The 19,271-nt window shown below is 58.7% G+C and overlaps 3 protein-coding genes across 6 annotated transcripts in view; all 3 read left to right on the top strand.

Annotated features, from left to right (window-relative positions):
* Positions 1-833: 833 nt before the first annotated feature.
* Positions 834-10,862, top strand: ZNF628 (zinc finger protein 628). 3 transcript variants are annotated; one of them, XM_064294282.1, is made up of 2 exons: positions 834-1,023; positions 6,684-10,862. In XM_064294282.1, the coding sequence occupies exon 2, from the start codon at positions 6,689-6,691 to the stop codon at positions 9,959-9,961; it is 3,273 nt and encodes a 1,090-aa protein (XP_064150352.1). In that variant the 5' UTR covers positions 834-1,023; positions 6,684-6,688; the 3' UTR covers positions 9,962-10,862. The 3 variants fall into 3 exon arrangements, with proteins under 3 accessions (XP_064150352.1, XP_064150351.1, XP_064150350.1); XM_064294281.1 differs by having other exon boundaries at positions 839-6,518; XM_064294280.1 differs by having other exon boundaries at positions 840-2,949.
* NAT14 (N-acetyltransferase 14 (putative)) lies at positions 10,856-14,362 on the top strand. 2 transcript variants are annotated; one of them, XM_003406866.4, is made up of 3 exons: positions 10,856-10,924; positions 11,318-11,438; positions 12,520-14,362. In XM_003406866.4, the coding sequence occupies exons 2-3, from the start codon at positions 11,367-11,369 to the stop codon at positions 13,066-13,068; spliced, it is 621 nt and encodes a 206-aa protein (XP_003406914.2). In that variant the 5' UTR covers positions 10,856-10,924; positions 11,318-11,366; the 3' UTR covers positions 13,069-14,362. The 2 variants fall into 2 exon arrangements, with proteins under 2 accessions (XP_003406914.2, XP_023399359.2); XM_023543591.2 differs by lacking the exon at positions 10,856-10,924 and having other exon boundaries at positions 11,021-11,438.
* A 181-nt stretch (positions 14,363-14,543) lies between these two features.
* The window catches only part of SSC5D (scavenger receptor cysteine rich family member with 5 domains), a 35,969-nt gene continuing 31,241 nt past the window's right edge, over positions 14,544-19,271 (top strand). Inside the window, exons 1-5 of the mRNA XM_064294283.1 lie at positions 14,544-15,263; positions 15,577-15,885; positions 16,421-16,534; positions 16,722-16,841; positions 17,498-17,812. Of these exons, the coding sequence (XP_064150353.1) occupies positions 15,245-15,263; positions 15,577-15,885; positions 16,421-16,534; positions 16,722-16,841; positions 17,498-17,812 (877 nt within the window). The 5' untranslated portion in view covers positions 14,544-15,244. The remainder of the gene's footprint in view (positions 15,264-15,576; positions 15,886-16,420; positions 16,535-16,721; positions 16,842-17,497; positions 17,813-19,271) is intronic.

Here is a 19,271-nt window from a genome sequence, read left to right on the forward strand (position 1 = left end):
GCATAATGCTGTCCAGATTCATCCATCTTGTCAGATGTTTTGCAGATTCATCCTTGTTCTTTATTGTTGGGTAGTATTCCATTGCGTGTATGTACCATAATTTATCCATTCATCTGTTGATGGGCACTTAGGTTGTTTGAACGGTCAATCTTTCGTGAGTAGCCTAGTGCCTAACCATTTGCACAACCCAGGAACAACAAAGAATTCTCTGACCCAAAATGTCACTACTTTTTCCCTCTTCACTCCTCTTGGAGAAACCCTGCCTTAGATGAAGAGCAAAAAAGCAGTATCACTTCAAAGAGAGGCCAGTGGGTGGAAGAAGGGACCTTTGCCAGGTTGCTTAAGGGGGCTCCCGATTCCCTGGTTCGCTCGGGTAGCCTCCTGAATGGGATCCGGAGCTCCTCGAGGGCAGGAGCCAGGTGCCTCGGCTTTATCCCGGTTCCCACAGCAAACACCGGATAAACCCAAGCACGTGGGAGCTCTGGAGGCGGGAAGCACGCCTGGGCCTCAGTTTCCTCACAGGAATCACGCACTTGGTGGGCGGGGCCAACTCCAACCGCTCTGCCCCGGAGGAATATTTCTCGAGATGACGGGGGATCGATACTAATAAAGGGCAACGTGCAATCCCGCATCTCCGCCCGGCGTTGGGCTGACCCCAGCGACCGCCATCGGCATCTGGAACCCGGCGGTGGGGAGAACTACAAGTTCCAGGATGCCTAGCGCTGCCAGCGCCCAGGAGCGCGGCGAGGCCACCAGGGGCAAAATGGGCGCCATCGGGGGCGGGGACTCGGCGCACGTGGCGTCATGACGCGCCCACGCCGACGTCGGGGTTTGTGTGCGCGAGAGGCCGCCGATAAAGGTTGGGTGCCTCGCGCCGGGGGCCGTTGGGAGGGAGTGCGCCCCCGCCCCCCCTCCCCGGCCCCCGCTCCTTCGCCGCCGCTCCCGGGGCCCTGCCTTCCCGTCGGCCCCCGCGGGAAGGTCCTGGGACGCCCCCTCCCCTCGTTCCCCCGGCCGGGGCCGCAGGTGAGAGACCGGAGGGGGTGGGGGGAGGGCCCGGGGGGCGGAGACGTAGGGGAAACGGCGAGCGTGAAACCGGAAGGGATGCCTTAAAGGGAAGGTCGCTGTTTCACCCCCGACTGGGTCCCCTGGGTTGGCTCCGCCCTTTTAAAGGGCAAGGGGCTGATTTTTAAAGCGGCGGGGTCGTATCTTTTATTTGAGAAGTATTTTTTCTGCAGATGCGCATATCCTTTTCACCCCTTTTTTTCCTTGACAGGGAGTGACAGTTTCCTAGACTTTGAAGGAGAAGCTTCTAAAGCTTGGTTGCTTCCTAGCAATGTTTACTTGAGTAACGCAAAGATGGAGATGGGTGTGCAAGGGCTGCAGACTCTTAAAGGGGAAGCCCAACCTGGTGAAAAGGTGTGGTCCTGCTCTGGGTAGTGCAAACAGTGACCACGCTGGGCTGCTCACCTAAAGGTTGTTGGTTCAAGTTCACCCATAGGCCTCTTGGAAGAAAGTCCTGGCAATCTGCTTCTGAAAAACCAGCCATTGAAAACCTTATGAACACAGTTCTACTCTGACACACATGGGGGCACCATGAGTGGGAATCAGATCAACTGGCAACTGGCTTTTGGTTTTGCTTTGTGTTCTAAGATGGGTCCCAGCTTTTCTGGGGCATGGATCTTTTAAGGCGATGTCTGGCCTTTTCAAAAGCATGTGCAGCTTCTTGGAGTAATTACTTTCTTAAAAAAACTTGCTTACATGATAAAAGAAACATTTATTTTTTCCAATCAATAACCTGTCATCGTGGAGTGGATTCAGACTCATGGCAGTCTCATGTGTCAGAATAGAACTGCACTCCAAAGGGTTTTCAGTGATTGATTTTTTTGGAAGTAGATCTCCAGGCCCTTCTTCTGAGGCGCCTCTGGATGGACTGAATCTCCAGCCTTTCACTTAGCAGCCGAATACGTTAAGCGCTTGTACCATGCAGGAACTTTTCAAAGGGAATGCTTATAGCCTCTCAAAGGGTATATCCGGCACTTGTTCATGCAACATTTATTTATTGAATAAATACTGTGTGTCTGACATTTTAGTACTGGGATAGGATAGTGAACCAGCAGTGGTCCATAGTTTTGTGAAGTTGACATTCTAGCATGGGGAGAGAGATAGCAAAACAGAAAACATACGTACATTATATAGCAGTGGTTTTCAACTGGGGAAGTTTTGCCCCCCGCGTGGGGTCTACCGGTAGGCAAGGGCCAGTCTGGCAGTGTCTGGAGACATTTTTGGTTGTCACAACTCTAAGGGGGGGTGGCATGCACTGGCATCTAGTGGGTGGAGGCCAGAGGTGTGCTAAACATCCTACAATGCACAGGACAGCCCCCCCGCCCCAGCGAAGAATCATCCAGCCGCAAATATTAATAGTGCTGAGGTTAAGAAACACTGATTATGTAGTTATCTGGGTTCTAATAAGGGAGCTCTGGTGGTACAGTGGTTAAAGTGCTGCTAACCCAAAGGTCAGTGGTTTGAACCCACCAGCAGCTCTGAGGGAGAAAAGACTTGGCAATCTGCTCCTGTAGATTAAAAAAAAAATTTACAGCCTAGAAAACCTTATGGAGCAGTTCTTTGTCCTGTAGGGTCACTCTGAGTCAGAATCGACTTAATGGCATACAGCAGTAATATGTTTTAATATATGTATGTTATATATGTTTGAAAGGAGTCCTGGTGGTGCAGTGGTTAAAGCGCTTGGTTGCTAACCAGAAGGTTGGTGGTTTGAACCCACCAGATGCTCCTTGGGAGAAAGATGTGGCAGCCTGCTTCTGTCAAGATTTACAACCTTGGACACCCTATGGGGCAGTTCTACTCTGTCCTGTAGTTTCGCTATGAGTCTGAATCTACTTGACAGCAATGGCTTTTTACATTTGTCAGATGATAAGCACTATGGAGGACAAGGTAAGGCAGGGAAAGAATGGGGAGTGTTGGAAAGGGTTGCACATTTGAACAGGGGTGGTCAGGGAAGGCATCACGGAGGTGATGTCTCAGCAGAGCCTTGGATTTCTTGGACAGCAGAAGGGAGGGGCACTAGGCAAGGGCCAGTGCAGGGGCTCTGCAGTGGGAGCATGCCTTCCCAGCTCAGCTGGGGGGCTGGAGCAGAGTGAGGGGTAGGGAGGCTCGCTGGAGAATAAGTAAAGGCAGGAACTTGGGGAGGGGGTGGCTGGCGGGCTTTGGGAAGGCCTTGTCAGGCCCTCCTAGGGGATCTGCCTTTCGCTGAGATGGGAAATGGTGAAGGGTTTTCAGCAGAGGCACACAGTGACCTGATCTACATGTTGATGGGTTTACTTTAGCTGCCCTGTTGGGAATAGATGAGGTAGGAAGGGTCGGAGATCTGTTAGGAGTCTGTTGCCACTGCCCTGGAGAGAGCTGTTGGTGCCTGGGACAAAGGTGTTGATGGTGTGTGTATGAGAAGCAGCCAGATTCCAAATATGCTTCAGATAGGGTCACTATGAGTCAGAATTGGCTCGATGGCAGGGGGTTTAGTTTGGTTTGACTTTTAGACTGGGGTAAAGGAGCTGTGGTGGCACAATGGTTAAATGCTTGGCTGCTAACCTAAAGGTTGGAGGCTCAAACCCACCAGTGGCTCCACAGGAGAAAAGACCTGGCAATCTGCTTCTATAAAGATTACAGCCAAGAAAACTCTATAGGGTAGTTCTACTCTGTTACATGGGGGTAGCTATCAGTCGGAAGCGACTCCACAGCAGCTGACTACCACAACAACAGACCAAGGGACTCGACGCACTGAGGGTTATAGAGTGAGGAAGACAGGTGTCAAGGAGGACCCCAGGCTCTTGGCCTGAGCAGCTGGAAGAACTGAGCTGCCATGTGCGGAGCTAGGGAGGACCGTGGAGGGAGGAGAGTTTTGCTGGGGCAGAAGGGGCTCAGGAGCAAAAACTGTAGTTCTGTTTTGGGCATGTTAAGTTTGAGGCACCTCTTAGATGTCCCAGTGGTGTTGTCTAGCAGGCATTTTGGAGTTCAGAGGGGAGGTCTGGGGTAGAGATAGGTGTTTGCTTGTAGATGGTGTTTAAAGTCCTGAGAGTGGACAGCATGGTTAGGGAGAGTGTGGATGAAGGATGGTCATAGGGTGACAGCCCTGGGAGATGAGGAGCCAGCACAAGAGACGGAGCGGGAGCAGCAGGTGCAGGGGGTGGAAAGACAGAGAGGACAGTGGGGCTCTGGAAGCTAAGGGAAGAGGTTGAAGGAAAGAGTGACCACGGGAGTCACTGCCCAGATGAGCACTGAGGGCTGAGTGCTGGATCCAGCCCCATGGAGGTCATTGGTGACATTGACTGGAGCAGAGTGGGGGAATGCTGGGAACACACATCTGATTAAAGCGGTTTGACAGAGGGAAGAGAGCACGTGTTGATCATACATTTGAGGTGCTGTGCTGTAAAGGGGTGGAGAGACAGGAAGCTGGAGCTGGAGGGGGAAGGACGTGGGGTGGAGAGTTTTTTACTTTTTTAAAGACGGAAGACAGAGCTGGTTGGTGTGCTGAAGGGAGCCATCCAGGAGACAAAAGGAAATGGAGGATGCAGGAGAGAGAAAGGGCAGGAGTGCAGAAGCAATGTCCCAGAGTTAGCAGGATGGAGGGCCTCTGGTGCCTAAGGGGAGACAGTGGCTTTTGGTAGGGGTCGGATTGTGTGTCCTTTGGGAGAAGTCAGAGTTCTGGGCACAGAGGGTGGTGGGTTGCTGGATGGAGGGAAGGCAGGACCCTCAACCTGGGCACTGCTGACATCTCAGGCCTGAGAAGTCTTTGCCTTGGGGATGGTCTTATGCCCTGTAGAGTATGGAGCAGCATCCCTGAACTCCACTCACTAGATGCCAGTAACACCACTCCCCCCGACAGTCATGACAACCAAAAATGTTTCCAGACATGGCCACGCGTCCCTGGTCTAGGCCCGCTGGTGTAGCGGCATGACCATGTGAATGTTGTCTTCTGAATGCTTTTATTTTTGGAGTGAAATAACCAAGGGCCAGGCTGCCTGCTAAGAGTCAATGGCATAGGAGGAGCTGGAGGTTTGAGGAGGAGAGAAGAAACATGGCCAAATGATTATCGTTGGAGATGAGGGTGGGGATGAACGAGCAGAGCAATGCAGTGCCCGGTGTAGGAGCTCTTAAGTTAGCCCCGGGGCAGGAATGCAGGTGTAGCCACGTGGCAGGGCCTACTCCCACCACCATTCTGTGGCTGCCTCCTCTCTGTGGCTGTGCTCCAGGTTGTTGGTGGCTGCATGGGAGTGATTTTAATGGTGGCTTGAGGCCTTTATGCTGGGTAAAGAGGCCTATGGGTGGTATAGTGGTTTGCACTCGACTGCTAACCTAAAGATTTGTGGTTCGAATCTACTCAGTGGTGCCACAGAAGAAAGGCCTGGTAACCTGCTTGCATAAAAGATTGACCCATTGCCATCAAGTTGATTCCGACTCATAGCAACCCTGTAGGACAGAGTAGAACTCTACCCTAGAGGGCTTCCAAGACTGTGATCCTTACAGAAGCAGACTGCCACATCTTTCTCCTGTGGAGCGGCTGGTGGGTTCGAACCCACTGACCTTTCTGTTAGCAGCCGAGCACTGTTATGCCACCAGAGCTTCTTCCAGGGCTCCAGAAAAACCCTGTGGAGGAATTCTACTATTGATAACATGTGGGGTCACCGTGAGTCAGAATTGACGCGACATGATCGGGTACTAAGAGGAACGTGGGGATGTGGGGAAACCCTGGTGGCGTAGTGGTTAAGTGCTACGGCTGCTAACCAAAGGGTCAGCAGTTCGAATCTGCCAGGCGCTCCTTGGAAACTCTATGGGGCAGTTCTACTCTGTCCTGTAGCATTGTTATGAGTCAGAATCGGCTCGATGGCACTAGGCTTGGTTTTGGTTTTGTGGGGATGTGGGTAGGGGTGGAGGGTGCACAGCTGGCAGGGTCTGCTGATTGTAAATCCTGGTGGGGTCTTGGGACTTGTGGAGTTGGGGCAGCAGCAGGAGTGAGCTAGAAAGATGGACAGTGTTGGAGAGTAGGATGGGTGAGGTAAAGACCAGGAAGGGTTTCAGCTGTAGTGAAAAAAGGTTTAGGGTGTAGTCATGGAGGACAAGATCTTTAGAGGAGGGAGGGGGCCAAGGAAAGGAAAACAAGGTAATGGAAAAATACCCCCTTCACCTTCTGCAGACAAACAAAACCCAAATACTTTGTGGTTGGTGACCCCACGTGCTACAGAGTACAAGTGCTCCATAGGATTTTCTTGGCTGTAATCTTTGTGGAAGCAGATTGCCAGGCCATTTTTCTGCAGTGCCACTGAGTAGGTTCCAACTGCCAACCTTTAGGTTAAGTAGCCAAGCCTGAACTTTGCTCCACCCAGGAACTTTCCACTTTTTGCATGGACACAGCTTACCTTTTAGGGGGAATGAGCAGAATCGTAAACGGAATGTTTGGCCTCCTAAAGATCACCCCAGCGCCCTGGAGGAGATGCTGACGTCCTAGGGTGGGTGACCCCATGCGTCCCTATATGTCCCAGGCTTTTTCCCTTGTACACTACCTGGATGCTTGGCAGCACTAACCTGAAGGGAGACGCCCCGGAGGGTGGGCTGGGGAGGGCCCCTGACTCTTAAAGGGCCAGCATCCCCTCTGACTGGCACATCTCTGCCAGGTGTGATGGTCGGCTCGCACGTGGACATGGCACCTGCCTCCACCTCGGAGGGCGCCGGCGAGAAGCCGGGACCTGCTGCTCCAGCCCCAGCGGCGCAGTATGAGTGCGGCGAGTGCGGCAAGGCCTTTCGCTGGTCATCTCGACTTCTGCACCACCAGCGCACGCACACGGGCGAGCGGCCCTACAAGTGCCCCGACTGCCCCAAGGCCTTCAAGGGCTCATCGGCCCTGCTCTACCACCAGCGTGGACACACGGGCGAGCGACCCTACCAGTGCCCTGACTGCCCCAAGGCTTTCAAGCGTTCCTCGCTGCTGCAGATCCACCGTAGCGTGCACACAGGCTTGCGCGCCTTCACCTGCGGCCAGTGTGGCCTGGCCTTCAAGTGGTCTTCCCACTACCAGTACCACCTTCGCCAGCACACTGGCGAGCGGCCCTACCTGTGCCTGGACTGTCCCAAGGCCTTCAAGAATTCGTCCAGCCTGCGGCGCCACCGGCACGTGCACACGGGAGAGCGGCCATACACCTGCGGCGTGTGCGGCAAGAGCTTCACGCAGAGCACCAACCTGCGGCAGCACCAACGTGTGCACACGGGCGAGCGGCCCTTCCGCTGCGCACTCTGCCCCAAGACCTTTACGCACTCCTCCAATCTGCTGCTGCACCAGCGCACACATGGTGCCGCTGCCCCTGCGACCACGCCTGCCCCAGGGACTGCCACTTCTGCCCCCGCCACCCCCCAGCACCGCTGTGAGCCCTGCGGCAAGGTCTTCGTTTCTGAGGCTTACCTGCAGCGGCATCTGCAGTCCCACGGCCCGCCTGTGCCCCCACCTGCACCCGCGCCAGCGCCGGCGCCCCCACCCCCGCCCGTGGTCCCCGAGCTCTTCCTGGCTGCCGCCGAGACCACAGTGGAGCTCGTTTTCCGCTGTGACGGTTGTGAGCTGGGCTTCGGCAGCGAGGAGCTGCTGCTGGAGCACCAGCCATGCCCGGGGCCTGAGGTGGCACCCCCGCCCCCACCCTCGGACACACCCGCCGCTTCTACTGCCTCCAAGCCAGACCCACCTCCGGCGCTGTCCCCACCCTCGCCCCTGCCTGTCTCGGCACCAGCCACAGCCCCCGGCTTCGCCTGCCTGCCCTGCGGCAAGTCCTTCCGGACTGTGGCAGGCCTCTCGCGCCACCAGCACAGCCACAGCACAGCCAGTGGGCAGGCGTTTCGCTGTGGCAGCTGCGACGGGGCCTTCCCACAACTAGCCAGCCTCCTGGCACACCAGCAGTGCCACGTGGAGGAGGCGGCAGCTGGGCGCCCGCCCCCCCAGGCCGAGGCAGCCGAGGTCACCTGCCCACAGGAGCCGCCGCCACCGCCCACTGCGGCTCCGGCCGAGCGGCCCTACAAGTGCGCCGAGTGTGGCAAGGCCTTCAAGGGCTCATCGGGCCTGCGCTACCACCTGCGGGACCACACGGGTGAGCGGCCCTACCAGTGCGGTGAGTGCGGCAAGGCCTTCAAGCGTTCGTCCCTGCTGGCCATCCACCAGCGAGTGCACACAGGCCTGCGTGCCTTCACCTGCGGCCAGTGCGGTCTCACCTTCAAATGGTCCTCCCACTACCAGTACCACCTGCGGCTGCACTCGGGTGAGCGGCCCTACGCATGCGGCGAGTGTGGCAAGGCCTTTCGCAACACGTCATGCCTGCGGCGCCACCGCCATGTGCACACGGGTGAGCGGCCCCACGCCTGCAGTGTGTGCGGCAAGAGCTTTGCGCAGACCTCCAACCTGCGGCAGCACCAGCGCGTGCACACAGGCGAGCGGCCGTTCCGCTGCGCACTCTGCCCCAAGACCTTCACGCACTCCTCCAATCTGCTGCTGCACCAGCGCACGCACTCTGCCGAGCGCCCCTTCACCTGCTCTGTTTGCGGCCGTGGCTTTGTCATGGCCGCCTACCTGCAGCGCCACCTGAGGACGCACACCCCTGCCAACCCAGCCCCCAGCCCCAGCCCCACCGGTCCCCAGCCCCCAGCCCCGCTGGCTGCTGCCCCACCCGCCACCCAAGACGTTCACGTCCTCCCACACCTGCAGGCCACACTCTCCCTCGAGGTAGCAGGGGGCACGGCCCAGACCCCGCCCCTGGGTCCCGCTGCACCCAACTCCCAGACGTTCCTCCTGGTGCAGACAGCCCAGGGCCTCCAGCTGATCCCCAGCAGCGTCCAGCCCTCCACCCCTCCGCCCCCACCTGCGCCTCCCAAGCTCATCTTGCTGCCTCCTCCCAGTGCTAGTGGGTGCGGGGGCCGGGCTAGGCAGGGCCAACGTGCTGTGGGGAAACCCGGGCAGGGGGCTGGTGTGGTCTGGCTGCCGAGCCCTGGGGGGCTGGGGGTGCAGGGAGGAGCCAGCCCTGGGGCCAATGGGGGAGGGCAGAGCCTCATAGTTCTGCAGAATGTGGGGGGTGGGGATGCAGGGGCGCAGGAAGTGAGCGGGGTCCAGCTCCAGCCCCTCCGGCCAGCCCAGGAAGTGACCACGGTCCAGCTGCAGCCGGCCCAGGAAGTGACCACGGTCCAGCTGCAGCCGGCCCAGGAAGTGACCACGGTCCAGCTGCAGCCGGCCCAGGAAGTGACCACGGTCCAGCTGCAGCCGGCCCAGGAAGTGACCACGGTCCAGCTGCAGCCGGCCCAGGAAGTGACCACGGTCCAGCTCCAGCCGGCCCAGGAAGTGACCACGGTCCAGCTCCAGCCCGTGGCGGGCCAGCTCACCAGTCCCGGTGGGGGCGCCGTGACTACGGAGGCCCCCAACCTGCTGGTGGTTCAGAGTGGGGCAGCGGAGGAGCTGCTCACAGACCCCGGCCAGGGGGAGGCGGGTGACGGCGAGGCCAGCGCCGGCGTAGTCCAGGATGTCCACTTTGAGACGCTGCAGACGGACGAAGGGCTGCAGAGCGTCCTGGTGCTGAGCGGGGCGGATGGCGAGCAGACCCGCCTGTGCGTGCAGGAGGTAGAGACCCTCCCTGCCGGCCTAGCGGAGCCACCTGCCCCGGGCCCACCCGGACAGAAACTCCTCATCATCCGCAGCGCCCCAGCCACTGAGCTGCTGGAGAACAGCGGCGTCGGGGGCGGTGGCACCACGCTGCAGCTCCTGGCCCCACCCCCGCCTGGGCCTGCGCCCGCCCCAGCAGGCATCCCCGCGGCGCCCACCCCCCAGATGGTCCAGGTGGTCCCCGCCGGGGCCGGGATCCAGCAAGGCGTGCCCTCCATCCAGATCGTGCAGACCCTGCCCGCGGTCCAGCTGGTGCACACATTTTGAGGACACCGACTGGTACTTCTTCCTGCCTCAGAGCGAGACCCCGGCTCTGTCCGTCTTGGCTGGGCTCCGGAGAGGGAGGGGCTGCAGCCTGAGTTTGCTAATAAAGATCGAGAATCTCTTTCCCTTTTTTTTCTTTGGGGGGCGATTGAGGCGGGAGAGGAGAAAGGGGCAATGTCAAGGTCAAGGCGGCAGCCTGCGAGCTCCGACTCTCCGGGTCTGCAGATGACTGGCTTTGCGCTTTGGGGCCAGTTACTTCTATGTGGGTTCAGTTTCCCTGTCCTGAGAAAAGGGACGCATTGGTAACTATAGGGGGAAGGTTGGAGTCAGAACCCTGGTTAAGCCACTTGTAAGTCGCCCCGTCCTCCCCTCATCTGAAAAACGAGTGGGTGGGAATTCTCACCCCTAAGGGACCGCGAGGCCAGACGCCCAGGCTGAGGCCCTTGGGCATGGGAAGGGTCGGCCCCCGCGGCCTGGATGCTGACTGCGACCCTGGCCCCTCCTGCGAAGGCCCGCGTGCCAAAGAGAATCGATTCACTAGCAACACACACGCACACGGCGCTCACGTTGCCTAGCAACTAGGGGACGTCTCGAAGTGAGCGTGCGTTCACCCTCCGCGGGCCTGGTAAGTAGAGCTCCCCGCCCCCACGGCATCTGATCTCGCGGACCCGGCCGGCCAGGGCCAGTGTCCAGGGCCGTCTCCCGATTGCTCCTTCTCCGGGGACCAGAGAGGCCACCCCCCGGCAGGATCACCGCTTCCTGACGCTGTCCCTCAACCCCCGGGAGTCCAGCGCTCTGCCCTTCCGGACACTTGGCAACCGTTGCTAAGGCCGAGTCAGGCACCGCCCGCTACACCCCCCCAGCTGCAAGAGTTTACGTCACTTCCGCCGGCGACCCCTTTCCGACCCTGTTCCCCCGCCCAGGGCTGTCAAGGGATCTCATCTGCCCTGCAGAGGAGCTTGGCAGGTGCTCGGTCCTGCGCCGCGGCAGGGGCGCTGCTAGGTGCTGTCCGAGAGGCAGTGGTCCAGTTCCTGGCTGGGTCCCCCAGGGCGGCCCTGGCACCCGGGAGGGCGCCCCGGGGTGCGAGGTGTGGATGTTCACAGGGCATTTAGGGGCAGATCGCTGAGTACCACGGGGGTGGGGCCGGGATCACTGGAACTTCAGAAGGGTCACAAGGTAGATGGGGAGCTTGACCTGCCGTGTGGCTCACTCGGGGGCCTGGCCTCTAAGTCGTGGAGCTTCGGGCCGGACCTGGGTCACTAATGAAACGATCCCTGTCCTTGGAGGAGGCGGAGGCTTTGGGGTGAACAGAGAGTGGAGAGGGGGGCCCGCTTCCGCTGACTGTCTTGTGTTCCTCAGGTGCACGCCTGCTCCCTCAGGGGCGCGGGGCTCGGGCCCGGGGGCGGCCATGGCCCCCGGCCACCTATCGGTGAGGGAGATGAGGGAGGACGAGAAGCCCCTGGTGCTGGAGATGCTGAAGGTGAGAAGCCGCGAGTGGTCCCTGTGCGCCCGGGCCGGCGTGGAAGAGGGTCCCGCCACCCCTCGCCCTGCAGCCTGAGGCCCTGGGACCCCTGGAGGAGGGGGTTCTTTTCCTCCTCGGTTACTTCGTAGCTGGGCCCCTTCTCTCTCCAGTGCCTTCTCCACCACACCCAAGGCCCAGCCACCCCAGAACCAGGACAATGTGGGGCCAGACTGCGGTGCAGCTTCCTCTCAGCCTTAGAGTCTATGGCCCTACGTGCCACCCAGAACGCATTGGGTCTGGTCAAAGCACAGCCTCGTACCCCAGCCAGGCAGGCACTCAGGACCTTCCCAGCCTTCCTGCGCATCCCCCTACTGCAGCCTGGGACAGTTGTGTGTCCTCTCTACCTGGCATATGGTCCCCTCCCAGAATCCAGTCTGCCTTTCAGGGTCATTTCCCAGGGCCTCAGTCTGGCCCCCTGGCTGAGTGGGTGCCACCATGGCTCCTAACTCATGTATTCATTCATTTGCTCATTCATTCATTCACAAACTCCTTCACTCGTCTGCTCACTCACGCATTCATTCATCCATTCATTTATGAACTCATTCATTCATTCACCCACTCATTCATGCATTCGTTCCCTCATTTATTCACAAGCCATTCATTCTCCCACTCATTTATTCATGCATCAATTCACTCCTTCACCCCTAATCCACTTACTCTTCATTCACACTCATTCATACATTCATTCACTTACTCACTCATTCATTCATCACACATCCATTCATGCATTCACACATTTACTCATTCAGACATTCACTGATTCATTTGTGCACTCATTCATTCATTTGCTTTTTCATTCACTAACTCAGTCTATGCTCATTTACTTACTCAACACCCAGCATGTCAGACTCTGTTCACTGGTGACTGCAACACATGAGGTCCCTTCCCCTGCCTGTCTCTCTCCCACAGACCCCCTCATTTTCAAGCTCTTTGCCCCAGGTAGGGCTGGCTCCCCTCTCCTAGTCCCTGGTGTGCATAAAGGCTGTGGCGTGATGGACAGAGAAGGCTCTGCTCCTGACTGCCCCCCTCCTACCCTCAGGCTGGCGTGAAGGACACGGAAAACCGCGTGGCTCTGCACGCCCTGACCCGGCCCCCAGCCCTGCTCCTCCTGGCAGCAGCCAGCAGTGGCCTGCGCTTTGTGCTGGCCTCCTTTGCACTGGCCCTCCTCCTGCCTGTATTCCTGGCTGTGGCCACTGTGAAGCTGGGCCTGAGGGCCAGGTGGGGCTCGCTGCCCCCACCGGGTGGTCTGGGGGGCCCCTGGGTGGCTGTACGTGGCTCGGGCGATGTGTGCGGCGTCCTGGCCCTGGCACCTGGCACAAATGCAGGGGACGGGGCCCGGGTAACCCGCCTCTCTGTTTCCCGCTGGCACCGCCGCCGGGGCGTGGGCAGGAGGCTGCTGGCCTTTGCCGAGGCCCAGGCCCGTGCCTGGGCAGGGGGCATGGGTGAGCCTCGGGCCCGTCTTGTGGTCCCGGTGGCTGTGGCCGCCTGGGGGGTGGCAGGGATGTTGGAGGGCTGTGGGTACCAGGCTGAGGGGGGCTGGGGCTGCATGGGCTACATGCTAGTGCGGGAGTTCAGCAAAGAACTGTGACTCACCTGCCCAAGGAGAGCTGGGTCTGGGTGGGAAACCAGCATTTAGTGAGCATCTACTGTGTGCCAGGAAGGTTCACTCCACTCTGTCCACTGCCCAATGTGGGTAGTGTTTGGACTTTGGTAGTGTGTGAACTTCTGAGAGTGGAATCCCTCCTTTCCACTCCTGGCTCTCTCTTGGGAGCCAACAAAGCTCAGCCTGTCCAACCCTCTGCCTCAGATCCAGCCTGCACTGAGAAATCTCCCCCCCTCCCATCTGTGCTACAGGCCTGGAAGAGAGATTGGGAGGGGAGAATGAGCAAGTATGCCCCCTAAGAGTGAGGCTTAGCAGCAGGGGCATGCTTCAATGGGGGTTTCCTGAGCATGCGTTGGGGTTTGAGGCCTGTGATTGGAGGGGACGGGGCTGCAGAGTGGGTGGGGAAGGTTGGTGGGGTTGAGCAGAGCCTTTGCAGGGAAGGGCTGTCTGCATCTCGGGGAGCCTGGTGGGGACTGGGGTGGTGGGGGGAGGTGCAGGGCTGCCAGGGCTGGACTGTCTGGGAAGCTGAGAACTGAGAGCAGTGGGCGGGCAGCATCCCCTCCAGCCTTCCCTTCAGACCCATCTGGTTTTTTACACTCATTTGTTAATAAAGCCCAAAACTGCTGTGTGCCCTACTCTGTCTCTGATGCCTTTTCCAGTCTGTCTTCAGACCCCCCCTTCTGTCTGGCTCCTCCTTCCCCAAGTCGACATGAATTGTTGATTGCGGGGGAGGGTGGAGGCTGCACCGGGAGAAGGGGAGGCAATGAGCTCACAGCGGCTCAGTCCCTGCCAGCCCTTCTGACTCACGAGCCCCATTACCGAATTTTTTCCACCTCACAGCTGCCTGGTGCAGAGAAAGAGAGAGAGCGTATATGTGTGTGAGTGTGTGGAGTTCTCACTCACCCCACCCAAACCTTGACCAAAACTGAGGTCTCCCCATACCCCTCCACTTCCCATTTCTTACTCATTAGAGTCATCTATATGCAACCAACCCTCCCCACAGATGCAGGAGTAGGGATTTTGCATTCAAACCTACCAGGAGTAGGGGCCAGGGAGGAGGGAACTTGCTCAGTCTCCTTTCCTAATCTAGGAAGTCCTTCCTGGTGTCTGGCTGCAAGCCTGCTAGCTGCACCCAGCCCCAGATGTACCTGGCTCAACCTCCATCCCCTCCACTGTGGTCTGACCATCTTCCCAGGCTGGACAAGAGAGGAGGCAGGAGGGGGCTCCCCATCTCTGCCAGGCCCCTACATCCACCTCCATGCTGGCCCTGCCTGCAGCCTGCCACCCCAGGTCTCTAAGCCCAGGTCATTACTGGTTTAAAGCCTGGTTGGTTCCCGTGTGGGTGTTTGCAGCTTGGACACCCTCCCTCCCTCCCGCCCGCCCGCCCGCCAGCCCGCCAGCCACCCCCCTTCTCTCCACACCCCAGCCGCTGGCCAGCTCCCTCCCTGCCCCCCGCTGTCCCCTGCCGCCTCCTCGCAGCCTCTCTCTTCCTTCTGGAAGAGCGTCCAGCCCCTGCCTGCTCCTCCCTGGGTCCAGGGCGCCTCCAAGGCACTTCCCTCCTGTGGCTGCCTCCTCCTCCTTCCCCCCCTTCCCCTTTCACCCTGTCCCTGCCCCGGCCTCTGCAAACATGAGGGTCCTGGCCTGCCTCCTCGGTGAGTGACCCGTCCTCCTAAGGGACTCAGGGGTCCTGCGTTCTTGCCCTCTGACCCCTTCATCATCAAGTTCAGGGACTCAGACTTCCAGGACCCCAGTCCCTTGAGGATCCATCCTTCTTCGGGATGCCCAGTCTCTCCCTCCTGGGGACCCAAGGGACCTGGCCCCTCCCCTTGGCCCTGACCCTGGGATGGGGACCACTCAGCCATGTGACCCTCAGCCAACCCCCTAGGGGAACACAAAGGACCTGGTCTCTAGCCCTGATTTCAGGCGCCAGGACCTGACTCTGATTCCAGCCCTCTGCAGTGGGGTTCCAGGTCTGAGATGTGAGGACTCCGAGCGCACGCGCGTGCGTGTGTGCGCGTGTGCTTGTGTGTGTGTGTGTATACACGTGCGCACGCGTGTTGGGATATTCCCAACAAAGGTCCCGCTATGCAGAAAGGACCCCTCTTGGGTGGGGCCTGCCCCTCACTCTTTCCCACCCGTCAAACCCCTTGCAGCCGCTCTAATGGGGATCCAGGCTGTTGGTAAGTCCCCAAACTCTTCTGCCATCTAGTCTTGCCGAGCTTCCAGCCTGCCCTATCGGCTTCACTTCATCCTCCACCAAAGCCCTGGCCACCCCCATCTCCACGTGACCTCCTGACTGGCCCTCCGGGGAACCACTCCCCCTGGGGACCCAGGTGTCCAACCTCTTCCCACCTCTCTCCTGAGTGCCCAGTTGTCTGGGTCCCCCAGTGACCAGCTGGCTTCCCAATTGTCCCCTGCATCCCCTACCCTCATCCTGCCCCAGAGCCTTGGGGGTGTCTCTCCCCGGGGTCAGAGCCTCCCCTCCGTCCCCAGAGCGGCTGCTCCTGGCTGACGGCCCCCATGAGTGCGCTGGCCGGCTGGAGGTGTGGCATGCAGGGCGCTGGGGGACAGTGTGTGACGACGGCTGGGACCTGCGGGACGCTGCTGTGGCCTGCCGGGAGCTGGGCTGCGGGGGTGCGCTGGCTGCCCCTGGAGGCGCCTTCTTTGGGGAGGGCGCCGGGCCAGTGTGGCTCAGTGAGCTGGCCTGCCGGGGCAGCGAGGGGCGGCTGGGCTTGTGCCCCCACCGTGGCTGGAAGGCCCACATCTGCTCTCACGAGGAGGACGCAGGCATTGTCTGTGCAGGTGAGGAGGGCTCCTTGGCTCTAAATGTCATCTGCCAGGTGAGGAGTCCCTGGCCCAGGGGTTATCTGCCAGGTGATGAGTACCTGGCCCCAGCTGACTTCTGCCAAGTGAAGGGTCCCTGGCCAAGGTGTCATCTGCAGGTGAGGGGTCCCTGGGCCCAGGTGTCATCTGTGCAGGTGAGGGGTCCCTGGGCCCAGGTGTCATCGGTGCATGTGAGGGGTCCCTGGCTCAGGGGTCATCTGTGCAGGTGAGGGGTCCCTGGTCCTTGTTTGGGGCAGCCTGTTCTCCAGCTCCTTCAGAGATGACCCAGGGACCCAAGTCCTCAGCCCCAGTAACTGAGGGTCCAGGAGTCCAGATCTCCAATCTCTAATCCCCTCAAAAGCCACTATCTCCCTCAGGGACCCCCACTTTACAAGTGGTAGCTTTGGAGCCCTGGAGGACAAGGTAATGGGCATCCCAGCCCCTGCTGCTCTCTCAGGGACGCTGTGCCCTCTTTACTGTCCCCTCCCCCTCACAGTTTCTGTTCTCTCCATAGGCCAGCGTGTGGCAGCAAATTCCAGGGAATCCGCCCCTCTTGTGGGTGGGGATCTGTGGCTGGGGCTGTCCAGGGAGTTCAGTCCAGGGCCTGAGGTGCCCCCCACGACTTCTGGTGAGTCCCAGGGCTCACCAACTAGCCCCGCCCCATGCTCTCCTGGCCTCACTGTGGATGGTCTCCTCCCAGCTCTGGGAAGTCCTCCTTGTGCCCCAGCTATATTTGGAGGCTGAGAAGGTATAGCCCAGTCCCCCAGGTGGACAGAAGTTTGAGCTCCTGACCTCATGGCTGTCTTCTCCCTTAGTCCCCCGCCTGGTAGGAAGCTCCCAGAACAGTGGTGGCTCCCGAAAGAAGAGCCCCCGGCCACCCAAGCAGGCCAAGTCCACCAGGGCTCCTGTGCTGACCACCGGGGCTGCCCGCCAAGGTAAGTCCTTGCAGGTCCCCCAAACTGGATGCCCTAGGCCCAGCTTCCGACACCCCTTGGGGATTCAGGAGGCCCAGCCCTGTCTCTCCCTCTCCCCACCACCTGCCCATTCATTCCTGGTTAAGTGACCTAAGTGTCTGACTTTTGGCACCCAGGTACCACCCCCATTCCTGGCTCTCTCCTTAATGGGCAGGTCTCATGCAGGACCTGATTCTGTCACTGGACAAGCCACTGCCCTCTCTGGGCCTCAGTCTCCCCAGATAAGAAATGAGGGGGTTGAATGTGCTTATCCCAAACTGTGGTCAGACAAAACCCCCAGGTCCTTATTGTCCTCCTAGGCCCCTCACAGTCCTTCTGAGTCCCTCACTATCCCTCTAGACCCCTCCCTGCCCCCCAGGCCCCTCCCCGTTCCCACAGGCCCCACCCTGTCCCCCCAGGTCCCTCCCCATTCGTCCAGACCCCTCACCATCTCCCCAGACCCCTCTCTGTCCCCCCACGCCCCTCCCTATCCCCCAGGCCCTTACCTGTCCCCTCAGACCCTTCATTGTCCCCCCAGGCTCCTCACTGCCTCCTCACTCCCTTCTCATCCCCTCAGGTCCCCTGCAGTCTCCCCTGTCCCTTACTGTCCCTTTCCCACCCACCCCTCCATCCCCTAGAACGGTTGCGGTTGCGGCTGGTCTCAGGTACCCACAGCTGTGTGGGCAGGCTGGAGGTGTGGCATGCGGGACGCTGGGGGACAGTGTGTGACGACGGCTGGGACCTGAGAGACGCTGCTGTGGCCTGCCGGGAGCTGGGCTGTGGGGGGGCGCTGGCTGCCCCTGGAGGTGCCCGATTTGGCCCAGGCTCGGGGCCCGTGTGGATGGACGATGTGGGGTGTGGAGGCGGAGAGCAGGCCCTCCGTGACTGTCCTCGCAGCCCCTGGGGTCGGAGCAACTGTGACCACAGCGAGGACGCAGGGCTGGTCTGCACTGGTATGTCAGGGTGGGGATCCTTGAGGACACCCCCAGTCCCCAATCCTCTTTCCCTCTCCAGGAGGCTGCAAAGGTTTGCTCGGGTCTCAGCTCTGTTCCTCCTCCTTATGCCAGGGACCCCTCACCTGTTCAGGTGACCCCTGGGGCCAAGAGCTCCTCACCTGCTCTCCAACTCCCTCCCTCCTCATCCTCCTCTTGAGGAAATGAAAGGAGCAAGGGTTTGAAGTGTGGGCGCTACTCTCAGCCCTGCCCAGTGGTCTTGGTGAAGGACCAACTTTCCGAGCTTCATTTTTCCCAACTGTGTAATGGGGCCAAGAGTATCTGCCTCACATCATGGGCTGAGTTTCTGTGTGCGAGGTGGTGGGGTTTGGAGGAGTCCTGCCTGCCCTCTGCCCCTTGGCTGGGCCATTAGTCTCCTAGGGCTGCTGTAACAAAATACTGCAAAGTGGGTGGCTCTAAAGAACAGAAATCTATCATTTCACAGTTCTGGAGGGTGGGAGTTCGAGATCAGGGTATCAGCAGTGTTGATTCGTTCTGAGGCCCTGGGGGAGAAACTGCTCCATGACTCTCTCCCAGCTTCTGGTACCCACAGACATTCCTTGGTTTGTAGCTGCAATGTCAATGAGATGGACTGGCACAATAGGCACAACCATGGACTCAAACATACCATTGATCATGAAGATGGGGCAGGACCAGACAACATTTCGTTCTGTTGTACATAAGGTTGCCGTGAATCAGAGCAGAGTCGATGGCAACTAACAAGTCAAGGCTTCAGAGAGGAGAGGGTTAAATGGCCAGGGAGAATCAAACCTCACTGAAGTCTTTGATGACGCTTGGTGCTTTACCAACATCTTATTTAATTCTCATGACAACCCTGTAAGGGAGATATTTCTGTTTTTCATTTATGCTCGAGGGAATGGGCTGAGCTGAAACTCAAACGCAGGTATGTCTGCCAAGTACACAGTAGGTATTCATTCCAATGTCCGTTTTCCTCTTTCCCTTCCTCTTCCCCTTGAGCATCAACTGACTTATGTAATTGACTTATGCAAGTGCTTCCTGTTTGCTTGTAGCCCCCTGGGGACCCGACCCAGCACTTTGGAACTCCATTGCAATTGCCCTTTAATTCTGTTCTTTTCTCTAGAGTAGTGTTTCTTTCTTTCTTTTTTTTTTTGTAGAGACTATACACAACAAAACATACACCAAATTCAACAGTTTTCTACATGTACAATTCAGTGACACTGATCACACTCTTTGAGTTGTACAACCATTCTCACCCTCCTTTTCTGAGTTGTTCCTCCATTAACATAAGTAAAGTCACTGCTCCCTAAGGTTCCTATCTGATCTTTCTGGTCACAGTTGTCAATTTGATCCCTTACAGATAGTTCTTAAAAGAGCATAATGCTCAAGGCAGACATTCTATACTAGTTAAGCTAAACTATTGTTTGGTTTAAAGAAGACT

Source organism: Loxodonta africana, chromosome 11 (genome assembly GCF_030014295.1).
Source record: "Loxodonta africana isolate mLoxAfr1 chromosome 11, mLoxAfr1.hap2, whole genome shotgun sequence".
Taxonomy (NCBI): Eukaryota; Metazoa; Chordata; class Mammalia; order Proboscidea; family Elephantidae; genus Loxodonta; species Loxodonta africana.

What these genes read in the sequence shown, in the direction of transcription:
- NAT14 (XM_023543591.2), top strand. Translation starts at nt 11,139, where the DNA reads ATGGGGAGCTTGACCTGCCGTGTGGCTCACTCGGGGGCCTGGCCTCTA. An exon ending in TGGTGCTGGAGATGCTGAAG is followed by an intron (nt 11,439 to 12,519) that starts GTGAGAAGCCGC and finishes TCCTACCCTCAG; the next exon opens with GCTGGCGTGAAGGACACGGA.
- ZNF628 (XM_064294280.1), top strand. Translation starts at nt 2,880, where the DNA reads ATGAGTCTGAATCTACTTGACAGCAATGGCTTTTTACATTTGTCAGAT. An exon ending in TAAGCACTATGGAGGACAAG is followed by an intron (nt 2,950 to 6,683) that starts GTAAGGCAGGGA and finishes CATCTCTGCCAG; the next exon opens with GTGTGATGGTCGGCTCGCAC.